The 23,812-nt window shown below is 46.9% G+C and overlaps 1 protein-coding gene across 1 annotated transcript in view; it reads right to left on the bottom strand.

The window, feature by feature from the left end:
• Window positions 1-1,398: 1,398 nt before the first annotated feature.
• PI4KA (phosphatidylinositol 4-kinase alpha) overlaps window positions 1,399-23,812 on the bottom strand; it is a 94,477-nt gene continuing 72,063 nt past the window's right edge. Inside the window, exons 38-55 of the mRNA XM_083418073.1 lie at window positions 22,326-22,405; window positions 21,219-21,412; window positions 20,281-20,371; window positions 18,824-18,991; window positions 17,964-18,017; window positions 16,486-16,606; window positions 15,817-15,946; window positions 13,962-14,032; window positions 13,392-13,464; window positions 13,096-13,166; window positions 11,310-11,419; window positions 10,081-10,185; window positions 9,555-9,680; window positions 8,605-8,725; window positions 6,638-6,797; window positions 5,703-5,792; window positions 3,629-3,712; window positions 1,399-2,135 (exon numbers count right to left, since the gene is read on the bottom strand). Coding sequence (XP_083274199.1) covers window positions 2,084-2,135; window positions 3,629-3,712; window positions 5,703-5,792; window positions 6,638-6,797; window positions 8,605-8,725; window positions 9,555-9,680; window positions 10,081-10,185; window positions 11,310-11,419; window positions 13,096-13,166; window positions 13,392-13,464; window positions 13,962-14,032; window positions 15,817-15,946; window positions 16,486-16,606; window positions 17,964-18,017; window positions 18,824-18,991; window positions 20,281-20,371; window positions 21,219-21,412; window positions 22,326-22,405 — 1,901 coding nt within the window. The 3' untranslated portion in view covers window positions 1,399-2,083. The remainder of the gene's footprint in view (window positions 2,136-3,628; window positions 3,713-5,702; window positions 5,793-6,637; window positions 6,798-8,604; window positions 8,726-9,554; window positions 9,681-10,080; window positions 10,186-11,309; window positions 11,420-13,095; window positions 13,167-13,391; window positions 13,465-13,961; window positions 14,033-15,816; window positions 15,947-16,485; window positions 16,607-17,963; window positions 18,018-18,823; window positions 18,992-20,280; window positions 20,372-21,218; window positions 21,413-22,325; window positions 22,406-23,812) is intronic.

Raw genomic sequence — 23,812 nt, 5'->3', positions numbered from 1 at the left:
TTTAATGTTTTAATGTTGTATTTTAATCTTGTTTTAAAGTTGTATTTCAATCAATTTGTTTTTATATCAGGTGTTAGCCGCCCTGAGCCTGGTCTTGGCTGGGGGGGGGGGTATAAATAAAATTTATTATTATTATTATGAGGTCAACCCTGAGACTAAGAAACTGTGTTTAAGTTAGGCAGGTGGGCAGGGGAGGGCTGGATGAGGTTTGTTTTTTGCTGTTATTTCTCTTTTTTGCTTGCATTTACATCCCAGCTTTTTCTCCAAGGGGTTCTGTTTACAAAGTCCACCGCCTCCTAAAAATCCAATTTCCCCGCGTAACAACTTCCAGTGCCCAAAAGAAAGCAGGGGAAGAGGAAAACTCAACTGCACATCTCTGGGGCTTGTGAGGAGGTGTGTGAGAGGGAGCAATCGATGTTGTGTCCAAACGACTGCATCACGCTGGCGAGTTACTTCGCCAGCTTCTTCCCTGAGCTTTCTGATCTGCACCGCGCAGAATAAAATTAGCACTTGAATAGTGCTGATCGAGTAACCCAGCAAATGCAAAGCTATAAATTTTGCTTCTTCTGTTCTCTGGGGAGGCAGGGGCGGCTTCTTTTGTGCAGAGACAAATCGAGCAGCTGGCAACGCCGGTGTGGAAAAGCACCCTCTGTCTGAAAGAATGCGGGATTCCCAGTGACAGCAGGGAAGGGATGGGATATTTTGCAAAGTGGTAAGAGATTCCGTGCTGCACCTTGCTCAGAAATGCAGAACCCTTCGGCTCTGCTAAGGGCCTTCTGGCGGTTCCCTCACTGCGAGAAGCCAAGTTACAGGGAACCAGGCAGAGGGCCTTCTCGGTAGTGGCACCCGCCCTGTGGAATGCCCTCCCACCAGATGTCAAAGAGAAAAACAACTACCAGACTTTTAGACGACATCTGAAGGCAGCCCTGTTTAGGGAAGCTTTTAATGTTTGATGCATTACTGTATTTTAATATTGTGTTGGAAGCTGCCCAGAGTGGTTGGGGAAACCCAGCCAGATGGGCGGGGTATAAATAATAAATTATTATATAAGGCCTCTTGCTCCTCCAGATGGAGGCTGGAGAGGAGTGTTCAAGTATGTGTTGAAAAGCAAAATTTGCATCCGTTGCTCCACCCACTTTTGCCTCTGGCCACGCCCACCATGATGCCCCCACCTCCAGATGTTGCTCTCCTATCATTCCTGACCTTTGGCCATGGCCTGCAAGCAGGACAGCACTCGGCTCACCTGTGATTTCTCCGCAGCCGGTAAGACGGCGGAATCAACCATTGTGGCTAGTAGCTGCTGATAGCTTTGTTCTTCTTGAATTTGCCTAATCCTCGTGATTTCTAAAGCCGGTTGTTTTAATTATTTTTTAAAAAACAAACGCTGGAGCAGAGACATAAAGTATCCTAAGGCCTTTTTTTTTAATTCCTTTTTTTTTAGATTAAATATATCTTGGATAGAGTTTCTCTCCTTAAAACCACACAAAAGGGGGAAGGGAATACATTCTTCATGTAGGTACGAAATACTGACCGTGGAGCAGGAACCATTTACAGTGCAAAGTACAATATTAACACAGATGCAGGGCTCTCACCACCTACAGACGATTATCATTACAATTTCTACAGCATTCACCAGAGCAACTTAATGCTTCCTCGCCGCACTGAGCAGAGACTCTAGAGCATCTGACTGCTGCAGGATCCTACAGAGTGGGCGTTTTAATGGAACTTGCTTCCAAAAGCCAAAACAAAACCCCCTGGCAATCGCCACACTCCTCGGGTTTATCGTTTCCTTGCTGAGTTTAACACGCATTCGTAGCTGCGACAGGTTTTTTTAAAATCCGCGACTGCAGCCAGCTGCTGTGCAATCTAGGGACACGGACACCCTGGCGAAGAGAAGAGGAACTATTTGAGAGGTGCTGATTGTTACAAGGGTCCTGTAAAACGGGCACACCCACATTCACATGCACACGCACGCAGAGAGGATTGACCGGAGGCAGGACGCAGTGGCTTCCAGGAAATCACGTTTCTAGGCTGGAACAACGGAGACGGGGCCGTGGATCCCCCAGGATAACCCCGTCTGGGTTCAATAAGGAATGTCGTTCTGGTAGTACTGGATCATATCGTAGGTCTTACTCCTGGAAAAAAGGCAACGAAACAGAAGGCGATTCAGAAGTGGTCACTGGTGAGTTATAGTGGTACCTTGGTTCTCAAATGCCTTGGTACTCAAACAACTTGGAATCCAAACACTGCAAACCCAGAAGTAAGTGTTCTGGTTTGTGAACTATTTTCGGAAGCCGAACATGCTCAGTTTTGAGTGTTACGCTTCCGTTTTGAGTGCCACACTTCCGTTTTGAGTGTTACACTGAGGTCTGTCTGTTTTTGCTGTTTATTTTGTGTTTTTGTGGCTCTTTTTTGTTTTTGTGACTGTACCACCAGTTCAGTTTCTGATTGATTGACTGATTGTGTAACTGCAGTACACTGTTTGTTTCTTTCATTTTATGGATCAATGGTCTCATTAGATAATAAAATTCATGTTAAATTGCTGTTTTAGGGGTTGTTTCTAAAAGTCTGGAACGGATTAATCCATTTTGCATTGCTTTCTATGGGAAAGCGCGCCTTGGTTTTGGAACGCTTTGGTTTTGGAACGGACTTCCGGAATGGATTAAGTTTGAGAACCAATGTACCACGGTCACGTGAACAAGGTGTTATAAAAATGTGACACCAGAGGGTGCTGTAGAGCAGCGATCTTTCGCCAATGGAAAATAACGTGTTTTTAAATAGTGTTTTCCAGATCAGTGGAGATCTAGCCCTAGACGGTGTGGAAGAGGTTTGGGAGGCAGTACAGTGATGCCCCGCAAGACGAATGCCTTGCAAGACGGAAAACCCGCTAGACGAAAGGGTTTTCCGTTTTGGAGGTGCTTCGCAAAACGAATTTGCTATGGGCTTGCTTCGCAAGACGAAAATGTCTTGCGAGTTCCTGCGGGGGTTTTTCCCCTCCCCCCCCCTTTTCCCAAGCCGCTAAGCCGTTTAACAGCTGATCGCTAAGCCGCTTAACAGCTGATCGCTAAGCCGCTTAACAGCTGATCGCTAAGCCGCTTATCAGCTGATCCACTAAGCCCGCTAAGCCTCTAATAGCCTTTTAGCAGCTAATCCGCTAATCCCTTAAGCCTTTAATAGCCGCTAATAGCCGCTAAAAGCGCTAATCTGCTAAGCCGCTAATGGGCTTGCTTCGCAAGACGGAAAAAAACGCAAGACGAAGAGACTCGCAGAACGGATTCTTTTCGTCTTGCGAGGCACCACTGTACATATAAAGCTCCTTTTAGGGTTTTAGAGCTGGGCAGACTGAGGGAAATACAGACGCTTCCACTGTTTTCACTGCTAAGGGTCAGTTACAGAAGAAGGAATGCCAGGGTGGTAATACCACTTGTCTGGACGGAGGATGGAGCCTACTGCGCCAAAGGTGCAATTCTCATTCATCACTCCTCCTGGTTTTGCCTCTAACTCCAGCCCGCGATTGGGATGCGGCCCCTGGAAGGCTGCCCCGAAGGAAATGCGGCCCTTGGGCTGAGAAAGGTTCCCTCGCTAGAGAACGACCAGGAAATAAGCCAGCAGAAGCGTAGAGGCCTACCTGTTGCTGAGGAAGCAGCTCTGGATTATCTTGATGATGAAGTTGGCCGCTTCTCTCTCCGTCATGTTGGGGCTGAACCTGTTCCTGTCAAGGAGGAAGCAGAGGCGATCTCAAGAGTTTGGGACTTTGCAGTTTGGAGAAAAGGCAAGTGAGAAGAGACATAATCATGCCTGGGCATGGAGAAAGTGGAAGAAGAAAAGCTCTTTCTCCCTCTCACCGAGCGCCAGAACTTGTAGATATCCAATGAAGCTGAATGTTGGAAGACTCAGGAGAGATGGGGGGAAAACAGGACTTCTTCAAGCAGCACAAACTATGGAACTCGCTCCTTTAGGAGGCAGTGGTTGCTCCCAGCTTGAATATGTTCTTACGAGGACAAAAATGTCTCATAGAGCCTTGATTCTGACAATGAAGTGAGACACAGGCTGCTCTGTGAAAATCGGGCTGATGACCGGCAGCTGGATCCTAATCCCATTTATTCTAAAGTCCCATGTTGTTTCACTTCCAGATATGGGAACGATCCGATACCTACGCTCTTGAATGCCGTGCCACGCTTCAGTCATTCAGTTAATTCACTGTACTTCAGGGATTCAAGTAATCCCATAATGTGGATTTGATACCGACAATGTATACAGTTGTTTTAAACATTTTATTTTATGCTTCTTTCTTTAATGCAAGCTTTTTGTTTTTGTGAAATTAATTAAAAAATTATACATTTTTTTTTAAAAAAAAAATCACTGCACTTTATGGAACCAGGGCTGCTTTTTTAAAAGGAAAATTTAGAACTGCTCAGAGGGGTGCAATTCTAATCTGCACGCCAGGTGTGTGCTGCTCTTTCACACCTGTGCCCTTTCCTCAGGGATGCTTCAGAGGACACGCTTCTTGACATTTGGAAGCCTGCATTAAGAGTGGGAGGAAATCCTCAGAACTGCGAACTTGACAGTATTCTGAAGAGCGCCTTAGGCAGAGGAAGGAGATACGAGAATGCTCGTTCAAGGCCCGGGATTCTCGTTCCATCAAGCTCTGCTGAAAGACCAGCTCCATCAGGCCAGCTGGGTGCTTCTGTCACCCAGGAGCAGCCATTCCATCAGGCTGCCACAGGGGGAGAAATGGGAAGCAGGGCTCATCCCATTCGCTTTGCTGAAAGACCAGCTCCATAAGGTACCTCCAGCCTTTCTGTGCCAGTTGTACACTGTAAAAGCTATAGGGGATGCAGGTGGCGCTGTTGTCTAAACCACTGAGCCTCTTGGGCTTGCCTATCAAAAGGTCGACGGTTCGAATGCCTGGCACAGACTGAGTTCCCGTTGCTCGGTCCCAGCTCCTGCCAACCTAGCAGTTCGAAAGCACGCCAGTGCAGGTAGATAAATAGGTACCGCTGTGGCAGGAAGGTAAACGGCATTTCCGTGCGCTCTGGTTTCTGTCAGTGTCCCATTGTGCCAGAAGCGGTTTAGTCCTGCTGGCCACATGACCTGCAAAGCTGTCTGTGGACAAACGCCAGCTCCCTTGACATGAAAGCAAGATGAGCTCCTCAACCCCATAGTCACCTTTGACTGGACTTAACCGTCTAGGGGTCCTTTACCTTACCTTTACCTGTAAAAGCTAGTACTTAAGGATGGTTCCCAACTTTGCTTTCCCTCCCTATCCCCTTCCCCTTGTGCATCGTGCCTTTTAGACGGAAAGCATGTGGGCAGAGACCTGTCTTGTTTTAACTGGCTGCTTTGGGTGCCTGTTTGGCTGAAGAGTGGAGCACAAACGCTTCAAATAAATAAATCTAGGGGAGTCCAGACTATACGATTTGCTTTTCCTATTGTTATCAGTCACTTTGTACCTCAACTGACAAAATGCAACTCTTGCACGACCCTTATTTTTCGATTTGCCCAAATGTTGTTTCTTGAACAGCAACCTCCCCCCAGACCCGCCCCATAGCTGCCCATTCTGAGTCTGGCTGTGCCCGTTAAGAAAAAGCTCCATGTGGAACTCAAGGCAGGCTGCAATTCAGGCCTAAACTGGGCCCAGGCCTGCTTAACTTGTGCTTCCAGAGGGCAGCCCCCACCATCAGGAAAGAGGCCCAACTTACTTTAACAGTTTGATTGTCTGCCCTCGGAAACAGGGCAGCCCTGTGTCCAGCATCAACGTCACCAGAGAGACCACGGCATCCATGTAAGGCCTGCGCAAGGGCGGGGGGGGGGGAGACATAGACATGGACAGAGAGAGGATTATTAGAGCCTCTCCTGTATCTGAAGAAAGGAAATAAAACCAGAGGGACTCGCTCTGGGGGTGGACCACACCTTATTACTGTAATTAAATCTACACAGCGTAATCATCTCCCGTTTGGCGATGAGGCTGGGTTGCCACCTGAAATCTATCAGCCATAACGAAATTACTGCGACAAAGGCAGCCCCCGTTCCTCTGGGATTGGCAGCTGTGATGCCAACCTCCTCCCACCCCCCCCGCCACAAGGCAGTTGCAGGAATGGTCCTTGGGAAAGATGAGCTGGCCTTCGGTGTAATTCGGTCATTTTGATGTATTTTTAATCTTTGTTGGAAGCTGGGGAAACCCAGCCAGATGGGCAGGGTACAAATAATAAATTATTACTATTATTAGGGTGACGCGGGTGGCGCTGTGGGTAAAAGCCTCAGCGCCTAGGGCTTGCCGATCGAAAGGTTGGCGGTTCGAATCCCCGCGGCGGGGTGCGCTCCCGTCGCTCGGCCCCAGCGGCTGCCAACCTAGCAGTTTGAAAGCACTCCCGGGTGCAAGTAGATAAATAGGGACCGCTTTCTAGCGGGAAGGTAAACGGCGTTCCGTGTGCTGCTCTGGTGCCGGTTCACCGGAGCAGCTTCGTCACGCTGGCCACGTGACCTGGAAGTGTCTGCGGACAGCGCTGGCTCCCGGCCTCTAGAGTGAGATGAGCGCACAACCCTAGAGTCTGGCAAGACTGGCCCGTACGGGCAGGGGTACCTTTACCTTTATTATTAGGGCTCCAGAGTGACTCCAGAGTGCAAGCCTCCTCACCTGACTGCCAGGTAGCCCCTGACGCACATCTCCATGAACCACTTGAAAGGCGTGGCCTCCATCTTCCCTCCCATTATCATAACCATCTCGTCGGTCAGCTTGATGTCTGGCTCCCAACCCAGGTTTCCGCCGGGAGAACTCTCAAACATGAAACCAAAGTCTGTGCCAGGGAAGGGGGGGGGGAGAGAGGGGGGGGAGCAAACAAAACACAAGAAGGATCAAACAGGCCCATTCTGCTCCCTCATTCAAAAGTACTTAATGCCAGTGGGTCCAATCGGCAGTGCAGCCACTGGAGGCTGTCTAGGACTGGAAAAGGAACGGCAGGGAGAAAAAGAGCCCTTTACCCTTTCCGCACAGGATACTTTCCCACTCAAAATCTCAGCCTCGCCAAGTGCTGCTCCTCCCCCCTCTGAGGTTTGGGGTGTGCGTTTACAACACATGCCCTGAGCCTCATCAGGGCGTGTGATTTTCAGCATGGAAATAGCTGGCAGGGAAAGGGTTAAACATCACCTGCACTCGTCAGTTTTGTCTTGAGGATATAGGCACTCTAAATCTCTGCTAGGAGAGAACTCTTGGCCTCTGAAAGGGTGGCCTAAGCATCCTTAGACAAGGACCAATAAAATTTCATATCACACATTAGAAGCCAAAGTGCATTCATAAACAGATGAGCACCTCTTCTACCAATTGGTTTTATTTATTTATTACATTTGTGGGACACGGGTGGCGCTGTGGGTTAAACCACAGAGCCTAGGACTTGCCGATCAGAAGGTCGGCGGTTCGAATCCCAGTGACGGAGTGAGCTCCCGTTGCTCAGTCCCTGCTCCTGCCAACCTAGCAGTTCGAAAGCACGTCAAGTGCAAGTAGATAAACAGCTGTAAAAGGCATTTCTGTGTGCTGCTCTGGTTCGCCAAATGCGGCTTAGTCATGCTGGCCACATGACCCGGAAGCTGTACGCCGGCTCCCTTGGCCAATAAAGCAAGATGAGCGCCACAACCCCAGAGTCGGCCACGACTGGACCTAACGGTCAGGGGTCCCCTTTACCTATTTATTACATTTATATCCCTTCCTTGAAGGAGCTCCAGACAGCATAGAGAGTTTTCCACTCCCTTTCGATCCTCACAACAACCCTGTGAAGCGAGTTAGGATGAGAGATGGCGACTAGCTCAAGGCCCCCTTCTGAGTTTCGCAGCCAAGAGACGATTTGAACCCAGCTCTCCTCAGCCCTAGAGTCTAACCAGCACACCATGAGTTTTTCTGATATTCCAACTATAAGAGAATGGGTAGAGACATTGTGGGGAATTTACAACAGTGGCTAAACTAAACTAAATAATTTTATTAGATTTAAACAATGAAAACTAAGACATGGTAGCTTACCTGAGGTCGGTAAAGAGTTTATAATGCTTTGAAACACATTGCATAGAATATAAATAACTGCTTTGGTGTTTGATTTCAGTATATTTCAACGTTACTTACTGCTGTTTCTCTAACTGGATATGTCCTTGCGTAAGAACGTACAGTGGTGCCTCGCAAGACGAAAAGAATCCGTTCCGCGGGTCTTTTCGTCTTGCGTTTTTTTCGTCTTGCGAAGCAAGGCCATTGACGGAGTAGCGCTATTAGCGCTATTGGCGATTTAAGGGCTAAAAACGGCTTTTTAAGGGGTGGGGGATTAGCGGTTTTGCTGCTAAAATGCTTTTAGCAGCTTAGCGATTCAAAATAAGGGGTTTTGGAGCAAAAAAAAATATTCAAATTTTTCCGTCATTTTTCGTCTTGCGAAGCAAGCCCATAGCGAAATTCGTCCTGCGAAGCGCCTCTGCAAACGGAAAACCCTTTCGTCTTGCGGGTTTTCCGTCTTGCGAGGCATTCGTCTTGCGGGGCACCACTGTATTTACATGCATTCGTGTTGTACAGAAAAGAATAAAATTCTCAATGTCAAAAACAAACAGAACAAAACCAAGGAGTGAACTAACCAATATGAATGATGTGTCCATGTTTGTCCAGCATGATGTTGCCATTGTGCCTGTCTTTAATCTGCAACAGGAACAACAGGAGGCTGTAGGCAGCCATGCTGCGAATGAAGTTGTAACGAGCCTGCAAGGATGAGTCAAGTGTCGGTAGTGTTAGATTAAGCAAAGAAAAAGAAATATAAATTTCAGATCATCACTGAGAAACTACAGAGATAATAGGAAGAGTGGGGTAGAAGTCGGTATCTCTGAAACCAATAATTTTGTCAGAGTCTTGCAGCAAACAATTTTACAGGGCTGATTAAGTTGACTTTTGAAGAATTGGGGGTGCCTTTAATTTTTAACCTCTAAAAAACGACACATGTGTAGCCCTTGGGGTGCTGCTAAACTGCATCCCTGGCTGTTATTATATCGGCTGGCTGATTGGTTTTACTTATAAGCCGCTTTCCTACAACGAGCTACGCCAAAAGCAGCTTATGGCTAACATCCAAAACATAAAAACAGAGAATATTGGAAATGCAAACATACCAAATACAGAACATGCCAGTAAATTCAAAGTGACAAAAACCAACAATTTAGCAAACACGGAATAAATTCATTATTACAGGGGGAAAACCCTCACCCAATCTAGGCTTAGGTACATAAATATAAAGCAAAAACGGAAGTTAAATAAAGTTTCTGGTACTGGTCTTGCTGTACTCCAAAAAGCCTGGCTTAAATATAGTTCAGAGAGGAAGGGTAGATTACATACAGCCAGTTCCCATATCCTGACTCTAGAGGACGCTGACAGCAGCAAAATGCAAATATCAGGGAGAGCAAATCTCTTCCCAAACCTCCTGAGAGTATTAGCTGGTGGTGCAGGTCTTTTTGCAGGCTGGGGGTGGATGAGTGGGGGGTGGAGGGGTGTTGTTAAATCACTACCACAACCAAGTCTGGCTCAGCATCGGGCAGAATACCTTTTGGAAAGCCAAGGTTGATTCATCTCCGTACTGCCTTGTAAAGTAGTCATACATCCCAAAGTCTGTCTGCCTGCCCAGCTGGTCACGGGACGTACAATCAGGAATGCATTCGATGACGCCACACTAGGAGAAGAAAGCAGAAAGATTAATGACCACAACTCATGGACCTTTTTAAAAAATAACGTTGCCGGTATGTGCTAGGTGCTGCACATCGTATAGAAATACAATACAATAAAAGGTCAGGAACACATTTTAGAATAGGCAGGCAGAACCCTTGGCCCTCCGGCTGACGCCGAACTACAACTCCCATCATCCATGCTTGCTGGGACTGATGGGAATTATAGTTGTGCAGCCCCCTATAGAGGACCGCTTGGAGGCTGCAAGAGGAAAAGGAGGTTTGTCAGAGAAAAACACTCGCATTGTTAGAGATATATGGGATTTCGAAAAGGAGTGGCAAGTTGCCCTTTCCCAGGGGCACTAAATCCTGTCTTTCCATTTGAAGAGTCAGTAAGTAAATACTCACCCCTGGGGCTGTGGCCACTACTCTGTATGGAAACACATACAGGTCTAGACCCACCAGCTGAAATATGTTCTTGAAGAGGTCAATGATTTGTAACGCCAGCATGTCCTGTTTAGCAACGCATGGAAGACATGTTAGGAGGAAACTAAATCAGATTCAGCAGAGGCAAACAGAAGCAAGCAAGTGGATTTTAAACCGATTTGGCCGAAGGAGGCAGGGAATTGCATAAGCCCAATGGCTGGAGCACGTCCACTTAATCTCAACAGTGTGCTTCAAAGCATAGCCTTAGAGCTAGAACATGCCTTACTTATGCCACGAGAGAGGATGGCATGCTGGGCTTTTTCTCCATCTTTCTTTGCTGCAAGCTTTAAGTTGGCTTAGTTGCAGAAGGCTCCTATTAAGCATAGGACGCTGTCTCATACACAGCCAAACAACTGGTCCATCTAGCTCAGCAGTGTCTATATCAGGGCAGCCCAACTTTTCATAACAAGTGGGCCACATGAACACTTTGACATGGAACCTGCGGGCTGCACATTGTCTTGTCACACTGGGGTTGGGGAGTGAGGTCAAAATTTGACACACCCGGCCCTTGTGCGCCTTCTCATAGCCACCTAAGTGAGGCACTGGGATTTGGGAAAGGAGGCATGAGGCTCTGGCAGGATCCTAGAGCCCACCCACCTCCTTCCCAAAGCTTGAGAGAGCTTTGGGAAGGAGGTGGGACCTTCCAGAACCAAGTCCCAGCACCTGCTTGCCCAGGCTTGGGAAGGAAGCACGAGGGCTGCAGGTGTCAAATGTTGCCAACAGTTGCCGAAGAGGGCATCGAGGGCCGCATGTGGCCCTCAGGCCATGCGTTGGGACCACCTTGGTCTATATTGGCTGGCTGCCATGGGGAGGGGGGCTTTCAGACAGGGGGCGTTCCCAGCTCTACCACGGCAGCCCCTTCATGTCACTCTGCACAGTGAGCCATCTTGAAAACTCTTTTTGAAAAAGAAAGGGAGAAAAATCTTACCGATAAAAATAAATCAATAGCTCAGATATCACTGCTTGCAATAAATTCTGAAGTCATTATCCAACTGAGTTACTCAGAGTAACAGCCTATGTACGTAATGGGGCAGCAGGCACGGTTTTTTTCGCTCTCAGGAGAAAGCCAAAAAATTAAATAAAAGTATGCGCATTTATTACTGCCACGGTTCAACTGGTCGTTGCTGAGAAAGGGCTCGCGGCCTCCTTACCTGTCTGCAGTCATCGCCCACTTTGAAGATGGCTGCCTGCCAGCAAATCTTTTTGCTCTCTACCCCATCTTCTCCGCTTTCGTCTATGGAGTCCGAACGACAGCGCAGACCTAGAAAGCGTGTGAAATCCAAGTAAAACCAAATGCACCGGGGAGAAGAAATGCTGGAACTCCATGCAAGCTTGCCAATAGAAGGACACAACAAGTCAGAATCTCCTTTCTTGCAACTTGAAGCCACTGGTTCAAGTCCTACCCTCCAGAGCAGAAGAAATCAAGCATGCTCCCTCCTCCGTGTGACAGACCTTAATATATTTGAAGATGGCTATTATATCTCCTCCGTCTCCTCTCTTCAAGGCTAAACATATCCAGTTCCTTCAAGCACTCCTCATAAGGCTTAGCTTCCAGACGCCTGATCATCTTGGTTGCCCTCCTCTGCACATGTTCCAGCTTCTTAAATTGTGGTGCCCAAGTGTGGTCCGACCAAGGCAGAATAGAGTGGTACTATAACTTCCCTTGAACTGGAAACCATACTTCTGTTGATGCAGCCTGTTTTTGTTTTTTGCTGCTGCATCACACTGTTGCCTCATGTTAAGTTCGTGGTGCACCAAGACCCCTAGATCCTTTTCACATGTACTGCTAGTAAGCCAGACGTCCCCCACCCTATATTTGTGCATCTGGTTTTTCCTGCCTAATGTGCAGGATGATATTTTTGGATACGATCTTTAAAATATTACTTCTCCTTCCCTTAAAAAATCATCATCATTTGTTTCTGAGTTTCCTATTAGAATGGTTCTGTTGCTGTTTTTTATTGGATTTTCTATACCGAATGTGCTATAGATAAATAGATAAATAGCTAGCCAGCCAGGAGGAGGAGGATTGGGAGACAAAGCTAGCTTGAGCTGGCTCTGCTGGTCATTGGCTCTGGCGCCACCTACTGTCAGCCTCCCCTGTCTTTCACCCAACCAGCCGCAATGGGCACCAGCCACCACTGAAAAAGAGGAGAGGCAACTGCAGAGCTATGCCATGTTCCACAGGAGGTAAAAGTAATCCCAGCAATCTTTCTGGATCGAAAGGTCGGACAGGAACCAAATGAGTAGAATAAAGAAATACATAGAAAGTTTCACACAACAGAAATGAGGAGGCTCCAGCAAACAGGGAAAGGATATACAATTATTTCCTCTGCAGGTGGCGCTGTGGTCCAAACCACAGGGCTTGCCAATTGGAAGGTCAGCAGTTCGAATCCCCATGACAGGGTGAGCTCCCATTGCTCGGTCCCTGCTCCTGCCAACCTAGCAGTTCGAAAGCACCTCAAAGTGCAAGTAGATAAATAGGTACCACTCTGGCGGGAAGGTAAACGGCGTTTCCGTGCGCTGCTGTGGTTCGCCAGAAGCAGCTTAGTCATGCTGGCCACATGACCCGGAAGCTGTACGCCGGCTCCCTCGGCCAACAAAGCAAGATGAGCGCCTCAACCCTAGAGTCGGCCACGACTGGACCTAATGGTCAGGGGTCCCTTTACCTTTAGACACACAGTAAGGTCATAGGGTCTAGGGGACTGTGCCAAAGGCTTCATGGAAAAGGTTGAGCTTACTGACTATAACAATCACTTCCTTATAACTCACAGGCACTCGATATGAAAAGCACATGGAATATACACCCATGTAAATTATATTCTTCTTCAAGGGGAACCAAGGATTGTTACATTTCAGCTAAAATAAAGGAATACACTGCAGGAAACACTAATGTAAATGGGGACAACATCATATGTACTGGGAAGCTACTGTACTGACCTTCTTTTTCGAGTTCGCTGACTCCGCACCGCTTCACCTTAAACTTGGCCAAGTAAGGTGCTTTGGCAGCGCTGGAAGGACATGAAGAGTAGGAAAAGTGAATAATAATACAGAATGGAAATGGGCCAGATGTGTTTGGACTGCAGCCCCTTGACCATTGGCCATGTTGGCTGCAAGGGATGGTGGCAGCTGTAGTCCACAGACAGCCCCCACCCCTGGGTTCAGAAGGGGAAGGGAATCCAAGTCTTTATGACTGGAGGCAAACTGAGCTGAGGAAGAAAACAAGGCCACCATACCTTTGCATCGGAGTTCCTGACTTGTAGTCGATGTCCAAGACAATCGCTTCGGGGTTGCTGGGCAGATAACAACCTGTCCAAGAGAAAGAGAATTCCCCGGTAAATCAACTTGACGCTGCCCTGTTGGTGCGATAATGAACTCAACGAGGAATTCCTCTTATCGCTTTGCACATTGGTCCAGGAATTAGTGTCTGAAACAATGCGGCTATCACATTCAGATCATAGCCTGCAGCCTTTGGAAGGAACCCAAGCTCTTCCGCATAAGGAAATTTAATTCCCATGGACACACAGCAATTTGTTTGCCAGTGGTATAATTACTTGGGAAAACGGTTAGCTACCCTTTTTCACTAACAGCTAGCAAGCGTTGAGAAATGCTGCTTGGTTGACTGACATGTGGGATAAAGATGGAATACTGTGGGAGGGGTGTGTGCGCGTATTTCAGCTACGGTTTATTTATTTCGGCTGAAAAAGCTCCCGGGGCAGCTCACACAAGATCAATAAAAACAAAATGGTTCCTGTGCGTCGATGCCAAAAGAAAAGAAATTTTATAATAATTGTTCATCTCCTTACCGGGCTGCACTTTCACCTCGGACAAAGCACTCAAACAAGCCTTTTTCCTTTCGTCGCCTTTAGGGTAAGGCCTATGGAGGGGGGAGAAGAAGAAGAGGAGGAGGAGGAAGAAGAAGAAGATTGTGTTTGAACCTGAATGAGGAAATCTGCCGCACAAGCACTGGGAGGGTCTGATAGCAGAAAAGGTGAGGTTGGAACCGGCCGATCCTGTGAGTGTGTTTTGTCTGCTGTATCCAAGCTCAGAGGTATTAAAAGCCTACAGCTTGGCTCCAGGAGACAGCACAAGGACTTTCGTCTTGAGGCTCTTGGCCACTGGCTGGAAGCCACTCTTCCAGCTTTCTCTAGGGAGGATGAGCAGATGCTTATTGAGGTGGTATTACTCTAAGAGAGGAATAGCTGGATACCAACAAGACGGGGAAATCTAAAAGGCCCAGGAATTCAGACAACAGTGAGGGTGGTGATGCAGTTTTACCGCACACCAAACAGACTTAAACTGGACCAATATTTTTTTTTTGTCACCTGAAGATAAGTTTGGGTCTACAGAAAGAGTTTTACTTTTGCAAAACATGTCATTGCCCAGATTCAGGTAGGTAGCCATGTTGGTCTGACGCAGTCAAATTAAAAAATTGTCCAGTAACACCTTAGAGACCAAGTAAGTTTGTTCTGGGTATAAGCTTTTGCCTGTATGCACACTTCTTCAGGTACCTGAAGATGTTATTGTTATCTGAAGAAGTGTGCATGCACACAAAAGCTTATACCCAGAACAAACTGACTTGGTCTCTAAGGTGCTACTGGACAATTATTATTTTTTATTTATGTCATTGCCCAATGAGAGCAGATGCTCAATAAAAGAGTTTGGGGTTTCCACCCAGAGCCAGAAGTAAACAGCAGGTATTTTTGTGCCTCAAAAGAGTCCGTTCTCAAGGTTCAGGAGGCTTTCCGTCATGCAATCAAGTTAAAAGGTTATTCTTGGCCAAGTCACCGTTTGGGGAATTAAGATAAAAGAGCTCTTGGTCAAACAGCTAAACCACAAAAACATCATGCAAAGAGAACCAATGGCCCAAGTTTAAACATACTGGGCAGGCAAATCTTAAATGCAAATATAGATACATTTATTTACTATACAGATTACAGACCTGACAATGCAATCTTGTATAACTAGCTCGTATTTCCTTTTTTCACACATTACTACAAATGCAAAGTCTTCAGCAGAATAAAGTTTATAACACAGCATGACAGTGATAATAAAATCAGAGTTAGAAGGGACCCCAAGGGTCATCAAGTCCAACCCCCTGCAAGGCAGGAAAAGCAGGAATATCAACACACAGCCCCCCATCCAATTTTGGGGGAAAAACGGACCCTGCATAGCTCTGCAAATATGCTAGCAGTTTTATTGCTATTATGATTATTATTATTATTGATGAGACTTGTTAGTCGCTTGTGACACAGAGGTCTTAAAAGCAACTTGCAACGAATTTAGATACATAAACCTAAATACTACTAATAATAATATTCACACATTCAAAGAAATACACATTATATAGCCATAAGGAGGTTTTTACCAGCAATATTTTAAGCAGAGAGAAAAATCATTTTAATTAATTTATTTGTATAAGTTAATTATATACCTCCCTCTTATAAGATATCGGGGGGGGGGGGTGTTACAGCAACATAAAAAACCCATTAAATTTTTATCCAAAATCAGAGGCGCCAACTCAAGCTGTTTGGCCCCCACCCCAATATCTTTTGGGGAGGCCGCCCCCCAAGGTTGAGGGGGTGGAGGAGATTCATGCCCCAGGCGGAGCAATCATGACCACTAATTGTCAGCACAATCTTCTGAGCATCTATTACTTACTTGATGATGGCTGAAACGTTGGTGATTTTATTGAAGAAATCAAATTCACGTTGATAAAACTCCTTTGCTGGCCCAGATAATGAGCCCGTTATTTCCTCAACCAGCTGCTCCAGCAGTTCCCCGATGTCAGCTGCGTGAAGAGTCAAGCAAAGGAAGGAACACGAGACACTCAGAGTTACGTTCTCCAAAATCGCTTCGCAATAAATGCGCTTTCCGAGGAGTAAAAACATTGGGAACGAGCCGGGCGAAAGTTCAGCACACCAAAATCCTATTTAATTGGGCCCGTGGGGTAGAAATGCACGTCCTCAACTTCTGTGCTAAAAACTGCTTGATCAGATCATAGCCATGAATGCCCTCAGCCAATCTGGGTGGACCCATACGCTCATCAGAAAGGAGGTTGGGTTGTTTTTTTTTTTTTGAAAAATGACATTTGGGTAATGGGAACTTTGGTGGAGGGCTTAAAATAGTGGCACCACAAGCTTCATAACCCAAGGAACTTGGAAAGCAGAGATAAGGGAGCTGTGGCTCTATGTATATGACTGGACTCCAGCTCCCATCAGCTTGGCTGATGATGATGGAATGATGGGAGTTGTAGTCCCATTATCACGTGGAGGTCAAAGGGCCCCCATCCCTGATGTCGGGAAACAGCCCAAGGTATAAAGCGCTTACGGTCTTTCTGATGCCCCTCTTCGTCCAAGAAGATGTTGGTTTTCATATTCCAAATGAACTGGTGAGCCAGCAGCTGGGATTTGGCAGCTGCCCACAAGATGTACTCCCTCACGTAGCCCATCTGAGAAAAAGCAAGGAGTTCCATTACCCAGAGGATTTCCCCCAAGAACGGGGCCTAATGGACCGCTGTGGTGCTTCTGGAGAAGCCCAACCAAGCGCTTCACCTTCCGCAGCTGCAACAAAACGTATTTCTCCCATATCGGTCTTTGCAGCCACAAGCTTCCGCCTGTTTGACTTTGCCCCCAAAGGCACACTCCTCCACCGTCTTCCAAGACAGACAGATGCCAACAATAACAGACCACCCACTCGCACATGAATCCATCCGCCTGTAAAGATCTTATTCTGGCCTCCCGCAACCCAGATCCTTCCAGATGCTGTTGGTCTATGATTCTATGACTACGCTTAAAGGTAAAGGTACCCCTGCCCGTACGGGCCAGTCTTGACAGACTCTAGGGTTGTGCACCCATCTCACTCAAGAGGCCAAGGGCCAGCGCTGTCCGAAGACACTTCCAGGTCACGTGGCCAGCGTGACAACGGAAACGCCGTTTACCTTACCGCCAGTAAGCGGTCCCTATCTATCTACTTGCACCCGGGGGTGCTTTCGAACTGCTAGGTTGGCAGGCGCTGGGACCGAGCAGCGGGAGCGCACCCCGCCGCGGGGATTCGAACCGCCGACCTTTCGATCGGCAAGCCCTAGGGGCTGAGGCTTTAACCCACAGCACCACCCGCGTCTTGACTACGCTTACTGTGTTTTAATGAGGATTGCTTTGTCGCACATTTTAAATTATGGCTATTTTTATTCTATTGCTTATGCAATTGATTTGTATACAGTGGTACCTTAGTTCTCGAACTTAATCCATTCTGGGAGACCGTCCGACTCCTGAAACCTTTCAAAAACCAAGGTGCGGCTTCCGATTGGCTGCAGGAGCTTCCTGCACTCAATCGGAAGCCATAGAAGCCATGTCTGATGTTCAGCTTCTGAAAAACGTTCACAAACCGGAACACTTACTTCCAGGTTTGCAGTGTTCGGGAGCCGATATGTTCGACAACTAAGCCGTTTGGGAACCAAGGTACCACTGTGCTTGTAAACTGCTTAGAAGTCTGTTTCAGCATTAAACAGGATACGCATCTCTCCACATCTCTGGAACTCTCTTCCAGAAGGGGCACCTGTGGTCCTATCCACTTTTTAAACAAGCCTTAGAAATATTTGTTTCATTCTGACTTCTGTTGAGGTGTTGCAATGGTGGGTTTTGAGACTGCTGTTTTTAAGTTTGGAATTGGATTGTTTTTCTGTACTTTTATATTGCTGAAACCAGGGTTTGCAAGCTGCCTTGGGAGGGGGCTTTTGTCCTGAAAGGTGGCCGATGCAATCCTTAAAACAAGGATTCCTGGCTTGTTCAGTACATGTGCAGCCTTACCTTATCATATCGAAGTGCCTGCACGATCTGTGGAATGTAAAATAAAATGGCATCCTGGGAGGTGTGAATAGGGAAAGAAGAGAGAAAAGAAGAAAGAGAAAAGCAGTTAGGATTTGCTTATTCTCAAGTTAGGGAAGGGGGAAAAATTTCTCTTGAAAGAGCAAACACATTTAACCTAATCCTGACTTCAGAAACAGATTGCTCCCTTACCGTCACGACAGTGCTTGGAATATTACTGACAACTACCCGTTGGCCCCCACCTTGAAGAAATGCTCCCTTTAAAACAAATAGAGATGTGGTACTAATTTTCCCCAACCTGATGCTGTCAAGGGCCACCACGTAACATTTCAAACAAAAATATTGTCACAGTAACGTTAATACATCAGGGCAGTCCTGCTCCTCCCCTCTAGCACACCAAGACAACAAACCAAAATCCCTAATTTTGCACAAATGAGTTCTAAGGTAAAGGTAAAGGGACCCCTGGCCATTAGGTCCAGTCGTGGCCGACTGTGGGGTTACGGCGCTCATCTCGCTTTATTGGCCGAGGAAGCCGGCATGCAGCTTCCGGGTAATGTGGCCAGCATGACTAAGCCACTTCTGGCAAACCAGAGCAGCACACGGAAATGCCGTTTACCTTCCTGCCGGAGTGGTACCTATTTATCTACTTGCACTTTGACGTGCTTTAAAACTGCTAGGTTGGCAGGAACAGGGACCGAACACTGGGAGCTCACCCCATCGCGGGGATTCGAACTGCCAACCTTCTGATCGGCAAGTCCCAGTCTCTGTGGTTTAACCCACGGCGCCACCCGCGTCCCTTGAGTTCTAAGAGCATCCTGTAAAAAAAAGGCTGGGTTTCTTACCGGAGGGAAAGAACGAAGGACTTTAACTCCGTACTGAGCTGTCAAAGGATGAGGAGGATACATGCTGGAAAAATAAGAAAGGCCCGTTGGAGGGTCTGTCGGCGTCCAGCAAAGGATGTGGCTCAGCTCAGGAGCGTCTGCATCTATCGTGTGCCACGTGACAAGGTACTGAAAGCAGAAAAGGGGGGGGGGAAATAATGAACCAAAAAGCCAAGATGGGAGTGAGTCACTCAAGTGGTCAAACTGGAGGAGGGCCCATTGGAAAGAAGCAAGACTGAAGAATGCTGTACCTTTCTGCTAATCATTTAAACACCACTTGTTCGCTTGTTTGTTAAATTTATATACAGTGGTGCCCCGCAAGACGAATGCCTCGCAAGATGGAAAACCCGCTAGACGAAAGGGTTTTCCGTTTTGGAGGTGCTTCGCAGGACGAATTTGCTATGGGCTTGCTTCGCAAGACGAAAATGTCTTGCGATTCCTGGGGTTTTTTCCCGCTCCCCACCCCCTTTTTCTAAGGCACTAAGCTGCTAATAGCCTTTTAGCAGCTAATCCGCTAATCCCTTAAGCCGCTAATAGCCGCTAATAGCCGCTAAACCGCTAATAGCGCTAATCCGCTAATGGGCTTGCTTCGCAAGACAAAAAAACCGCTAGACGAAGAGACGCACGGAACGGATTCTTTTCGTCTTGCGAGGCACCACTGTACTGCCCTTCATCTGAGGAACACTGAGGCAGTTTACAGTATAAAAGCACAAAAATACATAATAAACAAAAATGCATAACAAACAAATCTATTCCCCCCCCCCCCACAGATTGTTTAATCAGTCCAAGGCCTGGGAGAACAGGAATGTTTTCCCCTGGCACCTAAAGCGAAGGCACCAGGTGAGCCTCCTTGGGGAGAGCATTCTACAAACAAGGAACTACCCAGAAAAGGCCCATTCTCACCATCCACAAGTTTAAGCCTCATAGTTACAAAAACCAGTATGCTGCACTTTTGCGAGTTTGAAAAGATGGAAGAAATTCTTGGGACCAAACAAGCTGCGAAAAAACAGCCACGCCTGTTGCTCCTGTGTCTGCCCCATTCACACGGAAAGAGGGGGCGGAATCTGATTATTTATTTTTACATGGCACAGAATTGGCTCCGTGTCAGGCATTTTGGCTACCGCGCATTCCCCCAAAGGCCCCCATAGGGTGAGGACCCCTGGCATAGCCTGAAGGGTCATGATGCAGCAAGCTTGATTAAGATAAGCAAGATGCTGGCCCTGCAGTCCAAAACATCCAGAGGCATCCAGGTTAAGGAAGGCTAGATGATGCTACAGCATCCAGGAAAATGATGCCTGATCCCTTTGGGCCTAATGCTTACAAGCAGCATCTTCAGAGTAGCAAACGTGTTTCCCGTGGTGTTCGTAAGCAATCCGCATTAGGTTACAGGCACAGCCAGAACAAGCACAGACACTTACCTTTATTGCTTCTGGCACATCGCTAACTGCTCCTGGGTCCAAGCGGACAAGACGAGTCACTTCCATTCCAATGGCTTCTGTGTTTTTAAACCTAGGAGCGACAAGCAGTTTGAACGGATTACTGGGACACAATGAACACGACGCGGTCCCTTCTCCCTACTTGTCATCAGGAGGTGGGAGACACGTCATTTGGTACTGCAGCTTTGGCCCAAAGGAGTTGGCCTTTAGAGCGAAGGATGGATTGGCCAAGTAGAGGCCTAGTAGTTCTCATTGAGATGGTCAACCTAGGTTAGGTTTGAGGTGCTTGTATTGGTGTGCAAAGCCATATACAGCTTGAGATTGGGATAACTCAAAGATAGTCTCATGGCCAACTGATCTCTGCATTCTGCAGGAGGGCATATTGCAGCCAGCATATTATCCTGTATGCCTGAAGGAGCGTCTCCACCTCCATCATTCAGCCCGGACACTGAGATCCAGCGCCGAGGGCCTTCTGGCGGTTCCCTCATTGCAAGAAGTAAGGTTACAGGGAAGCAGACAGAGGGCCTTCTCGGTAGTGGCGCCCGCCCTGTGGAACGCCCTCCCTTCAGATGTGAAGGAAATAAGTAGCTATCCTATCTTTAAAAGACATCTGAAGGCAGCCCTGTTCAGGGAAGTTTTTAACATTTAGCACTGTATTGTTTTTAATACTTGATTGGGAGCCGCCCAGAGTGGCTGGGGAAACTCAGCCAGACGGGCAGGGTATAAATAAATTATTATTATTATTATTATTATTATTATTATTATTATTATGAGGTCCGTTTCACATGATGCCAAAATCAGATGGGCCCAGATATTTCACAAGGCTCGCAGCCACTTCGAAAGGTCGAAGTAGCAAGGTCACTGCCCTGAAAAGAACAGTGGAATGAAGTCTCATCTCCTCCTTAGACAGGGACTCTCACCTGGTGGGAAGCTGGACGGCCAGGTGAGGCGAAATACTCCACGCCAGATTGACGTTATCTTTCCACTGCTTCTCACTCAGGCTGACGTACTTTGACCTCCAGTTCGCAACGCTGTTCTCCCCGGTCTGATCCAGCTCCAGCTCCGGGGATGAGAGAGGATTGTACCATGTAATAAGGCGTTCGATCTCAGTAGCCTTCAGAGGGAAAATAAATAAATAAGAGAAGAGAAAACAAAGTTCTGTCAGACCAAAGATGAAATGTTGCACATATAATGTGCATGCATTGCGTGGACAGACCACAGCTCTGTGGCAGGACAGCTGCTTTGCATGCAGAAGATTCCAGGTCCAATTCATGACATCTCCAATTCAAATAATCTTGTTGCAAGGTGATGGGAAAGACCCCTTATAGCAGGCTTCCTCAAACTCGGCCCTCCAGATGTTTTTGGCCTACAACTCCCATGATCCCTAGCTAGCAGGACCAGTGGTCAGGGATGATGGGAATTGTGGTCTCAAAACATCTGGAGGGCCGAGTTTGAGGAAGCCTGCCTTATAGAGAACCTGGACAGCTACTGTCAGACGGAGACTAGACTAGACTAGACTAGATTGGGGTAGCCAAGTTGGTGTTCTCAATATGCTGTTGGACTACAACTCCCATCAGCCCCAGCCAGCATTGGAGGAGGGATGATGGGAGTTGTGGCCCAGCAACATCTGGACATTATCATACAGTGGTACCTCGGGTTACATACGCTTCAGGTTACAGACTCTGCTAACCCAGAAATAGTGCTTCAGATTAAGAACTTTGCTTCAGAATAAGAACAGAAATCGTGCTCAGGTGGCGCGGTGGCAGCAGAAGGCCCCATTAGCTAAAGTGGTGCTTCAGGTTAAGAACAGTTTCAGGTTAAGAACGGACCTCTGGAACGAATTAAGTACTTAACCCGAGGTACCACTGTATTGTCTACCCGTGGGCTAGATGGACAAACAGTCTGGCCTGGAACAGAACAGCTTCCTGCTTTTTCCTTCACTACCTTAACTCAACTCTTGCTTACTGGTGCCTAACAAAAGTGTAATAAGCCAAATCCACTCTACTGAAGAAGTAAAAGCAGCTTACCAGCAGTGACAACAGCAACGTTCTCCTTTTCATGTAGTACTTGTGAAGCTGGGTGCCTCGATTGGTCTTCTTGGACATTCCTTAAAAAGAACACAGTGAGCTTTCTCAAGTCTCTTTTCATATCTTCTTGCTTTGTAAGGGTTTCTGATGGCGGACCAATTCCATACAAAACCACTGCTTAGCAATGACCAAAGTGGACACTGGTTTTCAGCGCTGTGCTATTTTAGCACCATTCATAAAGTAGCGGACTATTGCAGCCTCCTGCCCGAAATCCTAGAGAGCGACTGCCGATCACCATAGACAATGCTGAACGACATAGCTTTGGGCTTCCTATCACGTATAAGTGCTGCATCGTGGAACTACTCTGCATGGGGGACACATAGCTTTGACTATAGAATTGAGAAGTCCTTGAAATACTCATCATATGCTGGAGAAACAACTCTTTACATGGGCCATTGACCCCTTCAGATGTGTATTTTGTAGGACCCCACCTATTCTCTTGACTGTATATTTGTTTTAACGATTTGAATATGGTACTTTCAAAGTGTTATAACTTGCCCTGGGACTGCATAGTGAAGCACAGAGAAACAATCTTCTTATTGATGATGATGATGCATTCTCTGCATTTAGAGATGCACAGACCAGGAAAGGAAAACGGTTGGATTTGAAACCTTACTTTTGGTTCTTGCCAAGGTCAATGTTGTGCAAGTTCTTGCAACAACAACAACAATCCTTGAAACTGGGTCATATATATATAAATTAAAAACACAGAACACAGGACTTCTTATATAAAAGGCCTCAGGTTTGATTGTCTGCATTGCTGCTAAAAACAACCTTAGGTAAAGGTAAAGGGACCCCTGACCATTAGGTCCAGTCGTGGCTGACTCTGGGGTTGCAGCACTCATCTCGCTTTATTGGCCGAGGGAGCCAGCATACAGCTTCCGGGTCATGTGGCCAGCATGACCAAGCCGCTTCTGGAATGGAACACACAGGATGAGGAAGTGAAATCGGCTATGATTAAATGGGCTTAAGACGTTGGCCATAACATAATGTTTGCTGACTGGGAAAGGTTGTGGACCACTGGAATAAAGTTTACGGCATGTAATGCCTTAAGAGAGAACATAATGAAAATGATATATAGGTGGTACATGACACCAGTCAAGCTTGCAAAAATGTATCATATGCCTGATAACAAATGCTGGAAATGTAAAGAAGCAGAAGGTACCTTTTTTCACCTTTGGTGGACGTGCCCAAGGATTAAGGTTTTCTGGGAAATGATTTATAATGAATTGAAAAAAATATTTAAATACACATTTAGAAAGACCCCAGAAGCCTTTCTCCTGGGTATGGTAAACCAACAGGTTCAAGTGAAGGACAGAACTTTTTTTATGTACGCTACAACAGCAGCAAGAATACTCATCGCGCAATACTGGAAGACGCAAGATCTACCCACGCTGGAAGAATGGCAAATGAAGCTCATTGACTAT

This window comes from Podarcis tiliguerta, assembly GCF_965153285.1.
Source record: "Podarcis tiliguerta genome assembly, chromosome: 16".
In the NCBI taxonomy this organism is placed as follows: domain Eukaryota; kingdom Metazoa; phylum Chordata; class Lepidosauria; order Squamata; family Lacertidae; genus Podarcis; species Podarcis tiliguerta.
Note: the sequence above shows the minus strand (reverse complement) of the source record. Positions and strands in the feature narration are given on the sequence as shown.